The following is a 20,023-nucleotide window of genomic DNA, read 5'->3' as shown; positions in this document are numbered from 1 at the left end:
GGAGTCGTCGATGGCTCCGCGGGGCGGGGCCGGGGGCGGGGCCGGGGGCGGGCCGGGACTTCCTGCTCGAGCTTGGGCTGCAGCGGGAGGCTGACCTCCCACCGTTACTGTTGGCCTTTGCACCGTATTGGTCGTCTCTTTGTGTTGCTGCTTGCGTACTTCTGGGGCTTCGTTTGTCGCTCAGGCGGTAAAGAATCTGCCTTCAGTGCAGGAATCCTGGGTTCCATCCCTGGGTCGGGAAGATCCTCTGGAGGAGGAAATGGCAACCCACTCCCGTATTCTTGCCTGGGAAATCTCATGGTGGGCTGCAGTCCGTGGGGGTCGCAGAGTCAGGCACAACTGGGCGGCTAGCGCTTACTCGCGTACTTCTGCCACTGCTGTTCTTATTGCTACTAGCATTCTTGCTCCTAGTGATCGATACAGTTATTTTTTAGTAATTACATGTTGTCCCCAGTCCAGGCCTCCCACTCACCCCTGTCAACCAGCCGGGCCAGGTCCCCATTCTTCCACACCCGGCCTCCAAATCGTATTCCAATAACACTCTCCTTTCGTATCTGCCCCTTTCCTTACTGAACTTTCAGTTTTATGGTTTCCCCCTACGCTAATTAAGGAAGTGGACACAAGAGACCTTCATCGAACACTGAGCCCGCCATCACAGGTTGCACGTTCTTGACTTTCTTTGCAAGGACACAGAACATATACAGAAGCTGATCACACGCCAGACCATAAATTAATTTCAATACGTTTCAAAGCATTTAAGTCCTACCTGGAAAGGGTCACAGGAAACGTAGTCTATAAAACAGCAATAAAAAGATAACTAGAAGAAAACCCATATATTTGATTATTTTGAAATATATTCTCGACCCCACTCAAGGATACCAAAAAGCAACCTCTGAATTTCTCATGGGTCAAAGAGAAACTCACAATACAAATTTTAAACTATTTTAATGGAATGGTGATAAAGATACAATATATCAAAATTTGTGGGATGCAGTTAAAATCACTCCTGGAGGGAAGTTTAGAGTCTCAAATGCATATACAAGAAAATGTACATATATATGGTATATTTGTGGGGTATATGGGAACTCTTTATTGTCTTTGCAGTTTTTCTTTAAATCTAAAACCATCCCAAATTAAAGCATAAAAGCTTATTTTTAAAATTAGTAAAAAGGAAAGTCACAGAGGTGAGAAGAAATTGATAATACATATCACTGATGAGGGACTTAGTCAGGGTCCTGCTGGAAGACAGAAGTCACACCAGTGATTTGACCAGAGAGAAATTAATAGAAGGGATTGCACATTAGGTACAAAGGTATTAACAGGGTCACTTGTTAACAAGGTTAAAATAAAAACCTCTGAAGTAACTCAAGGTGGTAACTTTAGGAAGCAGAGGACCAGAGCAAAGAGGGTGGAATTATGAACATTTGGAAATTCAGAGAAGGGACGCCAAAGAGATGCCACTCAGACTTTTGAGGACGGGGCGCTGGCAGTTGGAGCTGGTGTCTCTGCACCAAGAGTAGGGTCCCAGCAGGGTGAGACCCAGAGGATGGGGTGCCAGCCAGCCACCGGCCCCGCACAGCAGCAGCAGGATGAGGTGGCCTTTGTGCTCGTTGGAGAAACTGCAGACTGGATTCAGCTGCTGCTTCAGGAAAAATAGGAAGAATTGTGGCCCAGGGAGCTGCCAGCTGCCAGCAGGAAGCAGAGACGAAGTGGGTTCCTTCTCTCTCCTCCGGCGTTCTGTCTACCTCCAGCATCCTCTCCTGATGGAGCCCACTGGTCCCTGCCTCACAAAGCAGGCTGTGAAGGATGTTTTTAGATCTGTGGTTCATGGCAAAGGTTTATGGGCACAGGCAAAACCTTCCTCACTGGCATCTCTTTATTCAGCCTCCATCCACACGTTTCTCACACATTTGAGCTTCCATATAACAAAAGCAAATCAGACAAAAACCTAAGTTCCCACTTCTGCCTGATACGATGTGACTATCTTTCACACGAGCATGGAATTGTCTCACCATCAACAGACAAATGAATAAAGAAGATGTGGTGTATATATATTCAGTGGAATACTACTCAGCCATTTGCAGCAGCGTGGATGGACGCAGAGACCATGATACTAAGTGAAGTAAGCCAGATAGAGAAGACAAATATCATATGATGTCACTTATACGTGGAATCCAAAAAAAATGATACAAATGAATTTATTTACGTAACAGAAATGGACTCAGAGACATAGAAAACTAATTTATAGTTACTAAAGTGGAAAGGTTACTAGTTACTAAAGGGGAGGGATACATTAGGAATTTGGGATTAACAGATACACACTACTATACATAAAACAGAAAAACAAGGACCTGCTGTACATAGCACAGAGAGCTATATTCGGTGTCTTGTAATAACCTATAATGGAAAAGAATCTGAAAAAGAACATATATATATATATATATATATATATATATACTGAATCAGTTTTCTAATACCTGAAATATTGGAAATCAACTATACTTAAATTAAAAAAAAAAGTGAGACAGTCTTCTCCCCAAATAGAGGAAGTACAAAGTCCTACCAGTGATGGTATCCTTTTCTGGGCTAGGTTAATTACTTTCCTGTTCAGTCTCCTTCTGTCTGAATATTCTTTCAGCTGAAACTAAATTGCAAAGTTAACTTCCAACAAAACTGTATTGAAAGTCGTAAGGAAGGTGAGGAAATAGAAGAAGAGCTGGGTCCAAATATGTTCGTACCTAACAGGCAGGCGGAGATGAGAGCAGCTGTTACTGCCCTTGTTTCTGTGACAGTCAGAAGGGCTTTCCTTTGCCTTCAGCAGCGTCTCAGCTGGCTGAGGTGTATTTAGTGGGGTGACTTATACCTGCATTCCTGAAGGGCACAAACTCTCAAGTGTCCTCCTGTCAATCTATCTGTATCTATTATCTATCTATCTATCTCATCTCTCTCTCTCTATCATCTACCTATCTATCATCTGTCTGTCTGTCTGTCCACCTGTCTGTCTGTCTTTGGTGACTACAACTTTCCATGCACTTTGCTGCTGCTGATAGAAATGCTAACATGCTCATGCCCTGGGGAGAACCCTCTGGGTCCTCAACACGGTTTTCCTGCCCTCAACCCCAGTCGGCAGCAGTGACTCACCTTCTTGGTGTTAGGGCTCCATCACCCCAGCTGGTCAGCTAACCCACTTGTGAGCATTCTGATTGGGTGGTATCAGGAGGCCCAGATTTAAGTGGCAGGCTCATCTTCCACATCAAAGAGCCACTGACGTTCTCCCTGGGGGGGGGGGCCCATTCCCCCCCCACCCGTTCTCCCTGGGGGGGGGGGGCCCATTCCCCCCTCCACCCCACTGCTGGAGAATCCACTTTCCAAGTGTCAGAGCTCAGAGATGTGGGCAGAATTAGAACTGATGTGAGGCGTTGTTGGAGGGCCTCCCCCAGCTCCACCCTTTGGTTCCCGGCCACCTGTGTCAGGCTGTCGGGAGACACATTTGTCTCTCATCCTGTGTCCATCTGATATTGACAGCCTTCTCTGCACTGGATGGGCCTCGGAGACATGTGTCCAGGGATACAGATATGATCTGTGTCCGTTGTGAGTCCCTCCTGGGTCTCTTCTCCAGATCTCCTTGTCATCAAGCTCCCCGTCCTTTTCTTCCCAAGCCCTTGACCATCCAGCCAAACCAGTAGCAACTGCTTGAGAATCAGTGTAGGTCTATGCAATGGAAGACTGTTCAGTCATTTTTTGAAAAATGAAATACTGATACATGCTTCAATATGGATGAATCTTGCCAACAGTATGCAACGTGAGACAAGTCAATTACCAAAGACCATTGTATGATTCCAATGATATAAAATGTCCAGGATAGGGAAACCTAGGGAGACAGAAGGTAGATCAGTGCCTGCCTAGGGCTGGTTTTGTGAGAGTTGGACCATAAAGAAGGCTGAGCCCAAAGAATTGATACTTTCAAATTGTGATGCTGGAGAAGACTCTTGAGAGTCCCCTGGACTACAAGGAGATCAAACCAGTCAATCCGAAACGAAGTCAAGCCTGAATATTCATTGGAAGGCCTGATGCTGAAGCTGGAGCTTCAGTGCTTTGGCCACCTGATGCAAAGAGCTGACTCATGGGAAAAGACCCTGATGCTGGGAAAGATTGAGGGTGGAAGAAGATGAGATGATTAGGCAGCGTCACCGATTCAGTGAACATGAATCTGACTGAGCTCTGGGACATAGGGAAGGACAGGGAAGCCGGGCATGCTGCAGTCCATGGGGTCACAGACCCGGACACAACTTAGCAACTGAACAACAACAAATGCTGAGGCAGAGGTCGGGAGAGAATGCGGGGTAATAGCTAATAGGTTCAAGGTTGCTTTCTCTTTGTTTTGAGGTGGGGTTTGCTGGGTCTCTGTTGAGGTGTGTGGGCCTAATTGCCCTGCAGCATAAGGACTCTCAGTTCCCTGACCAGGGAGTGTACCTGCGTTCCTGGCACTGACAAGTGGATTCCTAGCCACTGGAAAGAAAAAGTGAAAGTGAAAGTGAAGTTGTTCAGTTGTGTCTGACTCTTTGCAACCCCATGGACTGTAGCCCACGAGCGCCTCCATCCATGGAATTTTCCAGGCAAGAGTACTGGAGAGGGTTGCCATTTCCTTCTCCAGAGGATCTTCCCCACCCAGGGATCGAACCCGAGTCTCCCACATTGCAGGCAGATGCTTTTACCATCTGAGCCACGAGGGCCGCTCCTAAGCAGTGGACCCCCAGGAAGGACGCTGGGCTTGTTTTTAATGAGGCTGAAATGTTCTAAAGGCTTTAGCCTGTGGCTCAGATGGTAAAGAATCTGCCTGCAATGCGGGAGACCCTGGTTTGGTCCCTGGGTCGGGAAGATCCCCTGGAGAAGGAAATGGGGACCCACTCCAGTTCTCTTGCCTGGGAAATCCCATGGACAGAGGAGCCTGGTGGGCTACGGTCCATGGAGTCGCAAAGAGTTGGACACGACTGAGCGACTAACGTTTTCCTTTCACCCGACGTGTATCATCATCAGAATGGGGACATGAACTGGGGCGTGTTCACACAGAGGACTACTCACCACAGTGAAGAGGAGTGAAGTCCAGTACCTACAGAAACAGGGCTGAGTCACAGAGCCAAAGCGAATGAGCCGCTTGTCAAGTTCTGACCCTTGACCTGGCCCTGGTTACCTAGGTCCTGACTCGACCACTTTGCCGTAAGCTGCCCCTTCTTGTTTGATGCATAATCCTGTAGGTCAGATTTCACAAAAACAATTTTGAAAATGTGAATTACAGGTCATGAAAAAGTGATACCTACTAGTCCCAGGCGTCATGTTGTTTCACCATAAATGTGTCCTTTAAAAAAAAAAAAATCTGTAGCTGCACTGTGTGCCTTACAGGGGTCTAGATCCTTGACCAGGGATCAAACCCATAGCAATGAAAACGCCAAGTCCTAACCACTGGACCGTCGCCAGGGAATTCCCTGTTGTTGTTTTTATACAGAATCACAGTAACGGGGTCACATGCTGGCCTAAGAATTCTTCACCAATATCTAATATCTGGTCAGTGTTCATGTTTGCTGATTGTCTGATAAATGTCATTGTATGTTTAATTTGCTGGAGAGATGATCCGAGTATTTGGTTCTGTGTCTCTTACACCGCTCTCCATTCTGCGCCTGCAGCTTTCTCCCCAGCCATCTAGCTGTTGAAGACACAGATCGTGTTTCTGCAGCCCGTCTGCACCCTGGATCTGGCTGGATTCCGTCCCGCTGGCGTCACTCACGTGTTCTGCTTTCCTCTCTGTGTTCTGGAAACTGGCAGGTGGCGCTCAGCCTTGGTCAGACGAAGGTCTGACTCGTCAGCGAGGCTGCTTCACGAGTGGTGCTGTGAACGTCCCAGCACATCACGAGACAGGAAGGACCGCGCTGGGTGCTTCTCTCTCAGCCCTACCACTGACCGCTGACCTTGGCTATGGGCAGCCTGACCTACCTACTCATTACGGAAATCCCCACCTGTCTTTCACAGGATAACTTTACCTGCCCAAAATGATCATAGCCGAGCTCCGTTACTCACTAAGGATTGCGAATCAGGGCTCATCCAATTCTAATTTTCTTTCTGCCTGTTTTCTGGAATCCTCCTGAAGGAAGAGCTTTCTTCATCAGCTCTTTCTGAGTTTTTATTTAGTTGCTCTTGGCCGTGCGGGGTCTGCACCACTCTGCAGGCTTCTCTTTAGCTGCCGCAAGCAGAAGCTACCCTCTGGTGTGGTGCTCCGGCTTCTCACTGCGGTGGCGTCTCTTGCTTGCGGAGCACAGCCTCTGGGGCACACGGGCTTCAGTTGTGGTTCCCGGGCTCTTGAGCACAGGCTCAAATAGCTGTGGTGCAAGGGCGTAGCTGCTCTGGGGCGTGTGGGATCTTTGCGGACCAGGGGCCGAATCTGTGTCTCCTGCACTGGCAGGCAGATTCTTTACCACTGAGCCGCCAGGGAAGCCCCCTTCCTCAACTCTCGGGTTACCCCGAAACACAGCTCATATAGGAAAGGCAGGATCAGTGCTGCATCCTTTCTTTTTATTTATCAGTTTTTGGAATAATGAACTGGTTCTCTGCCAACTTCCAAAGGGACTTTTTTTTTTAAGTCAGGGATTTTTAAAAATATTATTGATAGGACCTCCTGAATTTGAATGTATTTGATATCTTTCAGTGAATGGCCTTCATTATGTATTTGACTCTTGCCTGGCCAGCGGGAAACCAAATTGCTGGCAGGGCCACCGACCCCACCCCAACCCAACACCGTCCAGACGCTGTGGGGCGAGACCTCTCTCCGAGCTTCTGATGACTGCTGCCAAGGCTTGGCCTTCTCTGGCAGAGAGACCCCATCGCTGCCTTGGTCTTCCCCTGGCCTCTCCATGCCTCCCTGTCTCTCCTGCACGCCTCTAATAAGGACACTTGTCACTGGATTTAGATAATCCGGGATAATCTCATCTCAAGATAGCTAATTACATCTGCAAAGACCCCCTTTTCCAAATAAGGTCGCAGTTCGAAGACTTCAGGAGTTTGATGTGACAGCTCTTTCTGGGGCCCACTGTTCAACCCGCTCTAAATCCTAACTTGGAAACAGGCGCAGGGAAGATGGAGGGAAACTGGGATTGGTATTTGGCCAGGCTGTGGCTCAAAGCGATGAAAATCCAGCTTTCTTAGCAGATGGGACAAAAAGGGCCATGTGTGTGCTGTGCTGAGTCGCTTCAGTCGTGTCTGACTCTGCAAACCCGCCAGGATCCTCTGTCCATGGGATTCTCCAGGCAAGAACACTGGAGTGGGTTGCCGTGCCCTCCTCCAGGGGATCTTCCTGACCCGGGGATCGAACCCGAATCTCTTACATGTCCTGTATTGAAAGGCAGGTTCTTTACCACTAGCGCCACTTGAGACGCCCAATAGGGGCCATCAGTTCAGTTCATTCGCTCAGTCATGTCTGACTCTGCGACCCCATGAACTACAGCACGCCAGGCCTCCCTGTCCATCACCAACTCCCTGAGTTTACTCACACTCATGTCCATTGAGTCGGTGATGCCATCCAACCATCTCATCCTCTGTCCGTCCCCTTCTCCTCCCACCTTCAATCTTTCCCGGCATCAGGGTCTTTTCAAATGAGTCAGTTCTTCGCATCAGGTGGCCAAAGTATTGGAATTTTGGCTTCAACATCAGTCCTTCCAATGAACACCCAGGACTGATTTCCTTTAGGATGGACTGGTTGGATCTCCTTGCAGTCCAGGGACTCTCAAGAGTCTTCTCCAACACCACAGTTCAAAAGCATCAGTTCTTCAGTGCTCACCTTTCTTCACAGTCCAACTCTCACATCCTTACATGACCACTGGAAAAACCATAGCTTTGACTAGATGGACCTTTGTTGGCAAAGTAACGTCTCTGGTTTTTAATATGCTGTCTAGGTTGGTCATAACTTTTCTCCCGAGGAATAAGCATCTTTTAATTTCATGGGTGTAGTCACCATCTGCAGTGATTTTGGAGCCCAAGAAAATAAAGTCTGCCACTGTTTCCACTGTTTCCCCATCTATTTGCCATGAAGTGATGGGACTGGATGCTATGATCTTAGTTTTCTGAATGTTGACCTTTAAGCCAAATTTTTCACTCTCCTCTTTCACTTTCAACAAGAGGCTGTTTAGTTTTTCTTCACTTTCTGCCATAAGAGTGGTGTCATCTGCATATCTGAGGTTATTAATATTTCTCCTGGCAATCTTGATTCCAGCTTGTGCTTCATCCAGCCCAGCGTTTCTCATGATGTATTCTGCATATGTTAAATAAGTAGGGTGACAGTATATAGTGTTGACGTACTCCTTTTCCTATTTGGAACCAGTCTGTTGTTCCATGTCCAGTTGTAACTGTTGCTTCCTGACCTTCCTTCTCAGGAGGCAGGTCAGATGGTCTGGTAATCCCCTCTCTTTCATAATTTTCCACAGTTTGTGGTGATCCACACAGTCAAATCTTTGGCATAGTCAATAAGGCAGAAGTAGATGTTTTTCTGGAACTCTTGCTTTTTCAATGATCCAGCGGATGTTGGCAATATGATCTCTGCTTCCTCTGCTTTTTTCTAAATCCAGCGTGAACATCTGGATGTTCATGGTTCAAGTATTGCTGAAGCCTGGCTTGGAGAATTTTGAGCATCACTTTGCTAGCGTGTGAGGTGAGTGCAGTTGTGCGGGGGTTTGAGCATTCTTGGGCATCGCCTTTCTGGGGATTGGAATAGGGGCCGTACAGCTCAGTAAGCCGTCTCCTGCGCATCCCTGAGTGAGAGGCCCGGGGCAGGCTCTGGCGGACAGCAGTGGTGCCCAAAGAGGAAGGGCGTGGCTGCCGCGTGGGGCACTTTTTAAACGGCTCTGCAAAAAAGAGAATGAAAAGCTAAGATTCCTCTGTTTTAGTCACAGACACAGACTGATATTCAAAGATGCCGTCAGCCAGAAGCAGAGGAGGGACGTCTCAGAAGGCAGAGGTCTCGGGTGGTCTTCAGCCTTTAAGGGAGTATGGCCACTTCTGCTGGCCAGTGGCTCCAGCGGGAGTGTGGGCGGATGGGCTCCCGGCATGCTGACCTTTACTGTCTCGTGCGGCCCCTGGTTCTCCGTCAGGGCCCTGATCGTGATGCAGGAAACGTGCTGACTGCAGCCTCCCTGGGACCGTCACCCCTTTTCCTGCCCTGCAGCTGCAGGGCACGCAGCCTCCTTATGCGACGTCCTGTCCGGCTGCTCCAGCTCACACCCCTGCCCCCAGTGGCACTGAACCCGCAGCCGTTCGCAGACTTTCTCAGATGCTTTTCCAGCCGGTATTTCCGTGCTTCCCCTAGTTGCTCTCCCCTTGGTGGCTCAGACAGTGAGGAATCGCCTGCAGGGCAGGAGGTGCAGGAGACCCCAGTTCGATCCCTGGATCAGGAAGATCCCTGGGAGGAGGGCATGGTGACCCACTGCAGTATTCTTGCCTGGAGAATTCCATGGACAGAGAAGCTTGCCGGGCTACGGTCTATAAGGTTGCAAAGAGTTGGACATGACCAAGCCACTAACACACACCATTCAAACGCTTGAGATACCGCACCCACTGCCAGCACCTTCCATTCTGAGGGCATCCGCCCTGGTTCACCACCCGGGAGAGTTCTAGCAATCCCTGCCCTGTGCCGGACACCTTCTCATCCCACTTTCTGCCAGCAGTGGGGCTCTTGCTATCGGTGGGTGGAGGCCAGCCGGTGCGTAGTAGCTGCTTGGTCCTGCTTCCTGGCCCCCAGTGTTGAGAGTGGGGTTGGGGAAACAGCGGGATCAGTGTTGTCTGGAAGGAGAGGCGGGTGGGGCAGCTAGGAAGCCATCAGGCTGTTCCGCAGTCCGGCTTCGGCGCCTCCAGGAGCAGCCAGGCCAGCGGGAGGAACAGGGCACGCAGCCTGGCCGGGCGTCGGCACAGACCTGTCCTGTCCGCAGCCACAAAGAGAATCCAGGGTGTGTCTGCTGGAAGCCCAGGTGCGCGGGGCTCCTGATGTCACAGGCTGCCAAGGCGGGATGGAGCTTGAGAACTGTGACCCGCCTCCGGACCCTGGGGGTTGGCGGAGAGAAGGCCTGGGGTCTATGGCAGGGCAGATAGTGGGCACCCAGAAGTGCCATAAATGGGCGCCTGCCGAGGCTCAGGTTAAAGTTTGAGGGGAGGAGAGGCCAGCGCGCCGCCCTGGTGGACGCACCAGTGCCGGAGGACAGACCCTCGTCCAGGTGGCCGTGGCTGAGGGCGCGAGCAGGGCCACACGCGGAGCGGCGGGTCCCGGAGGGCCAGGCCAGCTGGGTCGGGCTCTGCACCCAGGTCCCACAGAGGGGTCGAAGTTTTAATTGTGTTTAATTGTAAGTGGGACTTCCCTGTGGCTCAGATGTTAAAGAAGCTGCCTGCAATTCAGGAGACCTGGGTTCGATCCCTGGGTCAGGAAGATCCCCTGGAGGAAGGCATGGCAACCCACTCTAGTATTCTTGTCTGGGAAATCTCTGGAGAGAGGAGACTGACGGGCTCTAGTCCATGGGGTCACACAGAGTCAGACCCGAGTGAGTGACTAACACTTTCACTTTTCTCAGTTGTAATTAGCTTAAACTTGCATACTCAATTCAGTTTGGGGCAAACTTTTATGTATGTTCGAAACAACTTGGGGTACATGAATCTATTGTTCAATGATACATTTTCTGAACTTTAATAAATGCAGATCCAAGCATTTCTGATGACAATTTAGTGTTCCTGCTTCTGAAAAGTGCTGGGAGGATAAGATACACACTGGATTTTGAAGACTTTAACATGAAAAGAAAAATGTAAAATATATCATTAATAAGTTTTGAGGTTGATTACATGTTGAAATGATAATGTTTCAGAGGGATGAAAATAAAATGAATTATTGAAATGGATTCCACCTACAAGGAGTTATCATTCAATCATAAAAAATAATATAGTAGTTACACGGGCTGCTTCCCTGGGCTCAGGCAGTAAAGAATCTGCCTGCAATGCAGGAGATGTGGGTTCGATCCCTGGGTCGGGAAGATCCCCTGGAGAAGGGAATGGCAACCCACTCCAGTATTCTTGTCTGGGAAATGCCATGGACAGAGGAGCCTGGTGGGCTACAGTTCAATCCGGTTGCAAAGAGTTGGACACGACTTAGCGACTAAACAACAAGTTATTCATAGACACTACAATAAGAACCAACCTTGGCGTTATGCTGAGTGAAAGAAGGCCAGGTGTTACATGATTCCATCCAGATGCAATGTCCAGAAGAGACAAATCCATGGAGACAGAAAGTCGGCTACCAGTTGCGAGGTCTGGAGTGGGCAGGGTGCTGGAAGGGCAGCTGAGGGGCATGGCTGTCTCTTTGGGGTGATGGGCACGTTCTAGGACTTGGAACCTTCCTGCTGGGTCAGAAGAAGGGTCTAGCAAGCACTTCCTTGGCTGTGCTGTCGTGTCGCCCCAGGAGGACTGTCTCATGCCCAGGCCAAGGGCGGGACTGGACCAGGGCAGGACTGCCCCTGGTCTGCAGGGGCAGACCTACCCTGACCAGCCCTCCCTGACTGCGTTCTGAACACCGTGGCCACCCCTCGGGTCCTGCAACACACAACCAGCCACCTGGGGCTTGGGGCTTCCCTCGGCAGGACTGGACTTCTGTCCTTCATCGAGATGGCCTGTTGAGGTCATGATGACAAGGGTCCTGCAGAAATCCAGGATCTGCCCCAAATCCCAACTTCTCAGCCTCATGTCTAAAGTGAACTGAGTCCTCGAGGACCCCCCCACCACCCGCCTTAGAGACTTAAGCACCCTGCACTGGAGCCTGAGTCCGGCTCTAAGGAAGGGGTCCCCAGACAGGGAGCGTGACGTGCCCTGGAGGTGAGATATCAGAGGTTGCAGTCGGTGTCACGACCCGTGGATCAGGGTCTCGTAAGTCAAAGCAGCAAGAGGTGAAATGCCTGTATTCTGCCTCTTCCAAAAGCCCGCAGCCAACGGCTCAGTGTGTGCAGTCTGAGTCCGTGGCGGGCCAGATGGTCTTTTTCTACACCTATGGTTTCCCGGGAAATTGTGACAGCTGAACTTGCATGATGTAGCTACAAATGGAATTTGCAAAATGTGTGTGTTCATGTGGTTTGGACGTGAGAATAGTTCCTTCACCCAGTCATGTTGGGAAAAGTCAAAACATTCGCTTCCTCTCCCCTAAGAACAAGGCCGGGGCTCAGTAAATGCTTTCTGGGTGGAGGATGGGGGGTGGGGGGTGGGGGGTTGGAGGAGTGGGGCGGTGAGGGGTCGGAGGAGTGGGGGGGTGAGTGGTCTCCGGCTGCGGGGGAGGGTGTTTGCAGGAGCAGCTGGACTCTGGCTGGAGAATAAGGGCCTTGCTGGTAAGAAGCCCTGAGACCTCGCAGCAGCCCTGGGATTTGGGGGAACCTGGGCTGAGGAACCCCCTGGCTCTCAGAGGATGCCTGTGTGGCAGGGAAGGGTCTGGGCTGCTTGCGTGGGCAGAGAAAGCTCCCCAGCCCTTCCACTCGGCCTGCACCACACCCAACACATGGAGAGACCCCGAGGTCCCCATTTAGAGCAAAATCCCAGTGCTGCCCCAGCAATGAGCTCTCCTACTGATCAGGGGGCTCCGTGGGAACTCAGGAGGCCTCGTGGGGCTGCTGTGGGCTCGCCCCGGCAGGCACACACACACACACACACACACACACACACACACACACACCTGGTGTTGCTTCCCCGGAGCTGTCAGGCCATCAAGGGGAAGCAGACGCCAAGGCCCCGCTGAAGGCATTGCAGGCCAGACTCTGTCCAGACCAGGGCTCTGACCCCGCCGCTGCCCAGGGCCTGACCTCGGGCCGGCCCTCGAGCTGCGGGCCGTCCCCTGACAGCAGATTGACAACAGTCTGGAGCTGGGCAGTCATTCCACGTGAGGCAGAAGCAGGGCGTCCTCTCTGGGGTCGCCTGGACCCCGCAGCCACTGGGTTTCAGGAGCTCAGGGCTGGTGGCGGCCCTTCCATACCCTGCCCTCCTTCCGCTCAGACACAGGCTGTGTCCGTGGCAGCCACCCTCCGCCAGCCCTGCTGCCCCTGACCGTGCTTGCGCCCGTTTCTGCAGTGGCTCTGTGCGTGCAAGCATGTGCATGCGTGTGCATGTGAGTGTGTGCGTGTGTGAGCGTATGTGTGTGTGTGCCAGCCTTTTGAGGTTGTTGCGTTCCATGCTGAGTCAGGATCTACGTGTTTTAGACACGCAGCCTTTTCCTGTCTTCCGGCTCTCTGATCTATCCAAACCAGCATGTCAACCACCAGCTTTTGGTTCCAGGTGTGGAGACCCTTCGCCACTTTGGGGTTCAGGAGCAGGTGCTGGGGCGGCCTGGCGTGTGGACCCGGCTCCCTGGCGCCTCGCGGGGTGACGCCGGGCAGCTGCCAGTGTGCTGGGTTTCTGCATTTAATCACTCAGGACAATAATGACTACGCTCACTGTGAGGCTTAGCTGAGGCCAGGTGACGCAGACAAAGCCCTCGGGCCAGCCACATAGAGCTCAAGAAATGGGAGTGGCTATTCCAGTCGCCAATAGTTAGAATGATATGCAAAGTTAGTGCTAATCTCCTGGAGTGTAATGTTTCAGACTCACAGAAAGACGCGAGATACACTGTGGATCAATAGATTATACAGGCTAGTTTTTAAACCTTTGAACCCGTTTTACCCACTTAAGACTTCTATGAAAGAAGATATTGGATTTTAAAATTTTAGTTGCAGTGCTTTGTTGAGCTGTTGGTTTATTTATTTGGTGTTTAATTTTTTTTTTTTTTTCAGCTCTGCGGCTTGCAGGATCTTAGTTCTCTGACCGGGGAATGAACTCCTGCCCTCAGCAGTGAAAGCTTGGAGTTGTAACCCCTGGATTGCCAGGGAATTCCCTACATGGTGTTCCATTTAACAATTTGTTCGACCACCTACCACGGGCTGAGTCCAGTTTGCAGTGCTGGGAGGGAACTGGGGACAGGCCAGAGGTGGCCCCCGTGACCACAGAGCTGACGATCTGAGGGGATGAGACAGAGCAACAGAAAAGTGCGGAGCAGAGAGGGTGCGAGCCACGCTCGTGGCCATCGGGGCAAGAGTCCCAGGCACGGGGACGGCAGGTGCAAAGGCCCTGGGGTGGGCCCCGCTGGGTGTGGCTGCGGAGCTGCAGGAAGCGAGGTCATCTGAGGAGCAGCCACGCCACGCGGGACCTGCCTGGGAAGACATCTGATTTTCTCTCTGGTGAGGAGGAGCCTCCGAGGGCCCCCCCGTCTGGGCAGGAGCGTGACAAGGCCTCACGAGCCTTGACTGGGTCTGCTGACTGCTGAGGACAGACCGGAGGGGGCCAGGGCGCTGCAGGTGGAGGCCGAGCGGCCCAGAGTGGGGGCCTGTGACCCTCTGTCCCTACTTTGACTCTCTGCCCTGTGGGCCTCACCTGTGCCACTGGGCTGGGACTCCCAGCTTCCTGCCTCTCCTGGGGACTGTCCAGCACTCAGCACAGGCCTCTCTTGCTGAGGAACAGTGCCGTCACGGGGGGCCATGTGCGCTTACTCACGCGGTGGTGTCCGACTCTGTGTGACCCCACGGGCTGGAGCCTGCCAGGCTCCTCTGTCCACAGGGATTCTCCAGGCAAGAATACTGGAGTGGGTCGCCATGCCCTCCTCCAGGGGACCCCTCCCAGCCCAGGGATCGAACCTAGGTCTCCTGCATTGCAGGCGGATTCTTTACCATGTGAGCCACCTGGGAAGCCCCGAGTGTCCTCCCAGGACACCATCCACCGGCAGGTTGTGGGCTCCTCCCCGGGCGCCGTCTGCATGGACGATGGGATGGTGCCCCCTGGGTTGTGCCACAGGTCGTCTCGGCAAGCAGCTGAGTGTGAGCAGGGGTGGATGCCGGCGGGACGTTCCGGAGCGGTGTCCCCTCTTCTTGAGCCGTCCTCTGACTCGAAACAGCCCAGCCGCGCTGACGACGCACCGAGGATTGGAAGAGTTCCGGCAAGCTCCGTTCATTCATTCGTTCCCACCCAGCCCCCTCCTTCAGAGCCTCCTCCACACCCTGGGAGGCCCACGGGGCGGGCCAGTGTCCCCCGCGCTCTCTTTAGGTCACTGCGAGTCAGGAAGGCGCAGGCGTTGGCTCAGTAACACACAGTGGGCAGGCCCAGGTCCCCTGCCTTGGCTCCCCTCCGGGCTAAGCCTGACCCTGTGGGCGCTGCGCAGCGCCTGGCCACGGGGCAGCCAGGTGGCCGCAGTGCCCGCCGCTCCCACCAGGGGGCGGCAGACGCTCGCCCGTGCAGTTGGCCGGCGCGGGGCTGCCCCTGTCCCCAGCTGGGGCTCCTCCTCTGGGCTGGTTCCCTGTCCAGGCAGGAAGACGGGGAGTCATGAGAACCCCAAGGAGCACCCCATTCCGCCCCCAGCACTGTGCACAGCTCCCGGATAACTACTCCTGTCCCCTCCTCACCAGCGATTCCCGCAGGGAGGGGCTGTCCGCCCTATGGGGGGTCCTGCCCGGGGAGGGGGCCCCGCAGTGTCTCAGATGAGGGGCGGCTGGAGGTGCCCCCACTTGGTGATTTCTCAGGGCGATGCCGGAGGAATCTGCCTGCTGCGAGGGGCAACCTTTTGTCTTGGGCAAGGCAGGCTGGATCCCACCCGTCTCAAGCCGGCTCCTTCCTGTCCAGGTTCATGAAGCTGCCACACCCGCTTCCTCCTGGAAGGAAGGACGCCCGGACAGCAACTTGGCCTGATGTTACTCCCGCCAGGGTCTGGGGTGGGGTCTGGGGTGTGTCCCGGGAGGCCAGCCCCTCCCTCACTTCTGTCCAGGGGCCAGAACCTGGCCAGGGTCCCTGTTCTTCCTCCTCAGGAAGGGGTTTGGGAAGGGGCCAGCCTGACTCTCTGCAGAGACCAGTGCCCAGAGTGGGGGTGGTGGTGGCAGGGGGTCTCGGGGGACCCTCGCTGGGCCAGCAGCGGACTCTTGCCCTGTGCTGGCTCCTGCCCCAGGAATGCCAAAAAAAAGAGGCAATCTGGGTCACGAGGGAAGCTGCCGGGTGCTGCCCCAGGGCTCAACCCGAGTGTGTGGGGCTCAGAGATTGGTCACCCCCACCCTCACCCCAAGTCTTAGCGAGGGGATCACACTTGTTCAGGTTCACCCAGCTGAGAACCGGGGTCTCCTGACAGCTGAGCCAGGATCCCCAGCATTTCACTGCCAGACTGGCTCCTTTCCTCCTAGAAGTCCGGCCACCTTCGCAGGAGGCCAGCTGCCGGGAACACAGCCCACGCACTCCCCCCCATAGGGCGTGGCCCAGGAAGGAGTTCAAAGCAGGGTCAGGGGACCCCGCGTGGAGGCGGAGCCACCCAGGGCCGGGTCTGGTCGCGTCCCCTTCCCTCTGTCCCACCTGCTATGTCACATATCCCATCTCCGACGCCAGGGTTCGCCCTCTGGGCAGCTGCCAGCGGCAAGCCTTCGGGTCACAGAACAGGGGAATCCCGGCCTTTGTGCGCGACCGGGGGCTTTCCTGCGGGTCCTTGCCCAGGGCTCAGGACAGGGAGGGGCTCTGGGCGGGCCTCCCGCCCGTGTGCCTCCCGCCTCGAGTTCTCCTCCGGGGGTCCCTTCGTGGACCGAGAGGGCTTCGGACGAGTCCGCCGAGTCTGTGCCCCCTCCAGGGTCTGTCCTGCCCGAAGGACCACGCAGAGGCCCCCAACACGAGGAGGGCCACCTCCCGAACTCCTCCTGAAACGCAAGAGGGGCGCAGAGACCACGACCGGCCGTCACTCCACAGGCGAGGTCGCGCGCCCGGGGCGCAGAGGTTCCCCAAAGTCCTGGTGCCTCTCGGAGAAAGTCCGCGGGCCCGGGGCCGCGGCCGCGCCGCTGCCCCCGCCCTGCGCTACTTCGGAGAGCTGCCGCGGGGCAGGAAGTGGGGGGACGAGGGGGCGGCGCCAGGCGCGCGCGCCGGCCCCGCCCCTACCCCGCCCCGGGCCGCGCCCCCGCGCCCCCTGCACCCCGGAGCCGCGGAGCTGCAGAGTAGGATCGCCGGGCACCGCGCGCTGAACCCGAAGGCGGGGCGAACAAAGCGGCGGCGGCGAGGGCGGCCCAGGCCCCGGACGCGCCGAGCGAGCGACCCTCCGGGCCTTTGTCTCGGGCGGGGCAGAAGCTGCGGCGGCCGCGGGGCGCCCCGAGCGAAGAATGCGGCGCCGGGCGGCGCGGATCGAGGGGCGCTGCGGCGGTCGGCTGCGCGGAGCCCGGCCCGGGGCCTGGAGGGACTTGTGTGTGTGAAGGGGGACCCGGCCGGCTGCCCGGCGCCCGCCCCGCGACCGCACGTGGGCGAGGAGCCGAGGAGGCGGAGGAGGAGGAGGGGACGCGCGGCGGCGCGGCGGGGGCCGGGGGCCGCCCGCGCGAAGCCCCGCCCCGGCCGCCGAGCCCCGCGCGGGCGGGCGGGATGCCCCGCGGCCGCCGCACTTTGGCCGGAGCGCGGCCCTGAGCTGGCCGGCCCGGCGGGCGCGGGCGCCATGGAGCAGTGGCGGCAATGCGGCCGCTGGCTCATCGACTGCAGGGTCCTGCCGCCCAACCACCGCGTCGTCTGGCCCTCGGCCGTGGTCTTCGACCTGGCCCAGGCGCTGCGCGACGGCGTCCTGTTGTGCCAGCTGCTGCACAACCTCTCCCCCGGCTCTATCGACCTCAAGGACGTCAACTTCCGGCCGCAGATGTCCCAGGTGAGGGTCCGGGCGCGCCCGGAGGGGCCCCGGTTTGTGGCTGTTCGCGCCGCTGGGCGGCCCCGGGGCCCGGATCCGAGCGGTAGCCTTGGGGACGTCGGCGGACGGCTGGACGGGGAGCCGAGAGGAGACGCGCCCCGGGCCTCGGAGCCGGCTGCTTCGAGGGGCGATCCCCGGAGGCACGAAGTTAGCCAAAGTCCCCCAAGCCCGGGGCGCACCTCTGCCGCCTCCGGGCACTGCCTGGGAGCGTCCGCCGCTGGGTCCGTGCCTCCTGGGAATGTGGGCATATCGAGCCCCGGCGGGGCACTCACCACCGCCGCCCTCCCTCCCCGGCCTTGGCGTCGGGACCCAGCGAGTTCCGGCCCCTGCGGACCCCAGAGATCCGGCCGCGCCGGTGGCCTCCTCAGGCGTAGTGTCCCTTGGCTTTGCGCCTGGTGGCTGGACGCCCTGGAAGGCGAACCGACAGGCATCGGGAGCGGGGCGCGGCAGGAGGGGCTGGTGGAGCCTGGAGCCCTAGCCGCCAGAGAGAGCGGGTGGGTGGGTGGGGGCCGCCCCCTCGCCAGCCGGCCTCCTCCTGACCCCCGGGGGAGGGGGCAGGCAGCGCCGCGCCTCAGGGTCATGCAACTCGGTCGGAACCCGGAGCCCCTCGTGGCTTCCCCAGGACCCTCAAGCATGGCCTTTGTCGCGACGGAGGCGCATGTGGCTGCCCGGCAGGCAGGCAGGAAAATGTCTGCTTGGCCAGCAGGAGCTGCCTCTCTGGTTTCTAAGGAACTTGGTGAAGACTTAAGCGGAGGGCAGGCTGCTTCCTGCTCTCCTGGCCCCTCGGCCCCAGCCCAGCACCTCTGCGGGGCCATCCCGCAGCAGGCCAGCAGCAGAGCCCCTCTTCTGTGACCCTCAGCAAGCCCGGATGGACAAGGGCCCTTCACAAGTGTGACATCCGAAGTGGGCTGGGGAGGAGGGATGGCGTGAGTCACAGCTTTTCCAGGCTGCACTGCGTGGCCTCTGCCCTTTGGCTGTGACCGCGTTTCCAAGGAGATGGGGGCACCCCCCCCCGCCCCCCGAGAGGATGGGGCGGCTGCTGACAAAGAGGAGTCCTGACGGGTAGGGGGCCACCCTCCGGCTCCACTGTGGCGCATGGCCCAGGGAGGGACCCAAGCTCCCTGAAGCCAGCGCCTACCCGGGCCCTCTCGGAGCTGAGGTCCTGGGGCCGGGCGCCCTGATTGCGGGGTGCTCTCACAGATCCAGTCCTCTCCCCCGGGGGCTGGGAAGGACTTACCCATTTTAGGGCTGGAGGAACTGAGGGGAGGAGGAGCTGCTGAGAGCAGAGCTGGGCCTGGAGTGTCTGCCTCTGGCTGTGAACACAGGGGCTGCCCCCCACCCCCCAGCTGGTTGGCAGAGGGGCACAGCCGGGGTTGGGTCCTGGAGCTGCCCCCTCTCCAGGACAGGATGGGGAGGACGGGCTCTGGCAGGTGGCTGGCTCAGCCCCAGTGCTGGAAATGCAGAGACTTCCTGGGGTCCCTGGAGCCCCCCACCCCAGCCAGGGTGAAGGGGCGCTAAAGGGAGCTAAGGTGTGTCTGTCTTCACGACCACGTGCTTTTAGTGATATGGGCACTGTCGCCTCCTGCCAGCGACTGCTTTAAGGGCCTCAGTTTCCCCACCTGTGTAGTGGGGCCGGCACTAGGGGCCGCCTTACAGCCCTGATGGGAGGGCTCCCCAAAGGAAGGCGGAGAATGTCCTTAGTGATGTGCGCTGACCGAACATTAGCCATCTCATCTGGACGTGGGCATGCATGGCCCCTTGTGACTGAGGGCTGGTCTCCCCTGCCTGTCATCTCATGGAGGGTGGAGCTGGTCACACTGGTCTTTGTATGTCTGTGGCTGGCACGGGGTTGGTTCTGGGTGCTCCGTAAACCTGGGTTAGCCGGAGGGCCCCATCTGTGTATTCCCATTAAAGAATAGTCCTGTGGACCACGTCTGGCTGTGCAGTGTTTGGGAGAGGAACGTGGGGTCTGTCTATGCAGCTGTTCTTTGCCGTCTGGGGTGCTTCTGTGCCCGAGACGAGGAGGGAAGAGGATGCGGTCCTCCTGGTCCACGGTGACTGCATCCCAAGAAAACTGCAGCTGCCCCTTCTTACCCGTCCTGCCCTGGGCGAGGCACCGTCCTGGGAGGCACAGGCCGCCCTTGTTTCTTTCTTATTGATGTTTTTGGCGCGTTGGGTCTCCGTTGCAGCGCGTGAACTTTCTCTAGCCGTGGCAAGCAGCTGTTTGTTGTGATGCACGCGTGTATATGTGATCCTGTC

At 56.1% G+C, this 20,023-nt stretch overlaps 1 protein-coding gene and 3 long non-coding RNA genes across 7 annotated transcripts in view; 2 read left to right on the top strand and 2 right to left on the bottom strand.

Annotated features, from left to right (window-relative positions):
• Positions 1 to 66: 66 nt before the first annotated feature.
• On the top strand, positions 67 to 10,919 carry LOC139031258 (uncharacterized). Its single transcript, XR_011483731.1, has 2 exons — positions 67 to 187; positions 5,682 to 10,919. It is a non-coding gene; the product is annotated as an uncharacterized lncRNA (long non-coding RNA).
• On the bottom strand, positions 10,696 to 12,223 carry LOC139031259 (uncharacterized). Its single transcript, XR_011483732.1, has 2 exons — positions 11,216 to 12,223; positions 10,696 to 10,805 (listed from the first exon to the last, which is right to left on the bottom strand). It is a non-coding gene; the product is annotated as an uncharacterized lncRNA (long non-coding RNA).
• A 1,528-nt stretch (positions 12,224 to 13,751) lies between these two features.
• LOC139031257 (uncharacterized) lies at positions 13,752 to 16,914 on the bottom strand. The gene is made up of 2 exons (XR_011483730.1): positions 16,411 to 16,914; positions 13,752 to 15,725 (listed from the first exon to the last, which is right to left on the bottom strand). It is a non-coding gene; the product is annotated as an uncharacterized lncRNA (long non-coding RNA).
• A 115-nt stretch (positions 16,915 to 17,029) lies between these two features.
• The window catches only part of VAV2 (vav guanine nucleotide exchange factor 2), a 180,313-nt gene continuing 177,319 nt past the window's right edge, over positions 17,030 to 20,023 (top strand). For 3 of the 4 annotated variants that reach the window (XM_070455884.1, XM_070455881.1, XM_070455874.1), the window contains exon 1: positions 17,030 to 17,725. In XM_070455884.1, coding sequence (XP_070311985.1) covers positions 17,522 to 17,725 — 204 coding nt within the window. In that variant the 5' untranslated portion in view covers positions 17,030 to 17,521. The remainder of the gene's footprint in view (positions 17,726 to 20,023) is intronic. The other variant, XM_070455888.1, reaches the window with a different exon arrangement.

Source organism: Odocoileus virginianus, chromosome 2, assembly GCF_023699985.2.
Source record: "Odocoileus virginianus isolate 20LAN1187 ecotype Illinois chromosome 2, Ovbor_1.2, whole genome shotgun sequence".
Classification (NCBI taxonomy): Eukaryota; Metazoa; Chordata; class Mammalia; order Artiodactyla; family Cervidae; genus Odocoileus; species Odocoileus virginianus.
The sequence above is the reverse complement of the archived record's forward strand: the minus strand, read 5'-3'. Positions and strand labels throughout refer to the sequence as shown.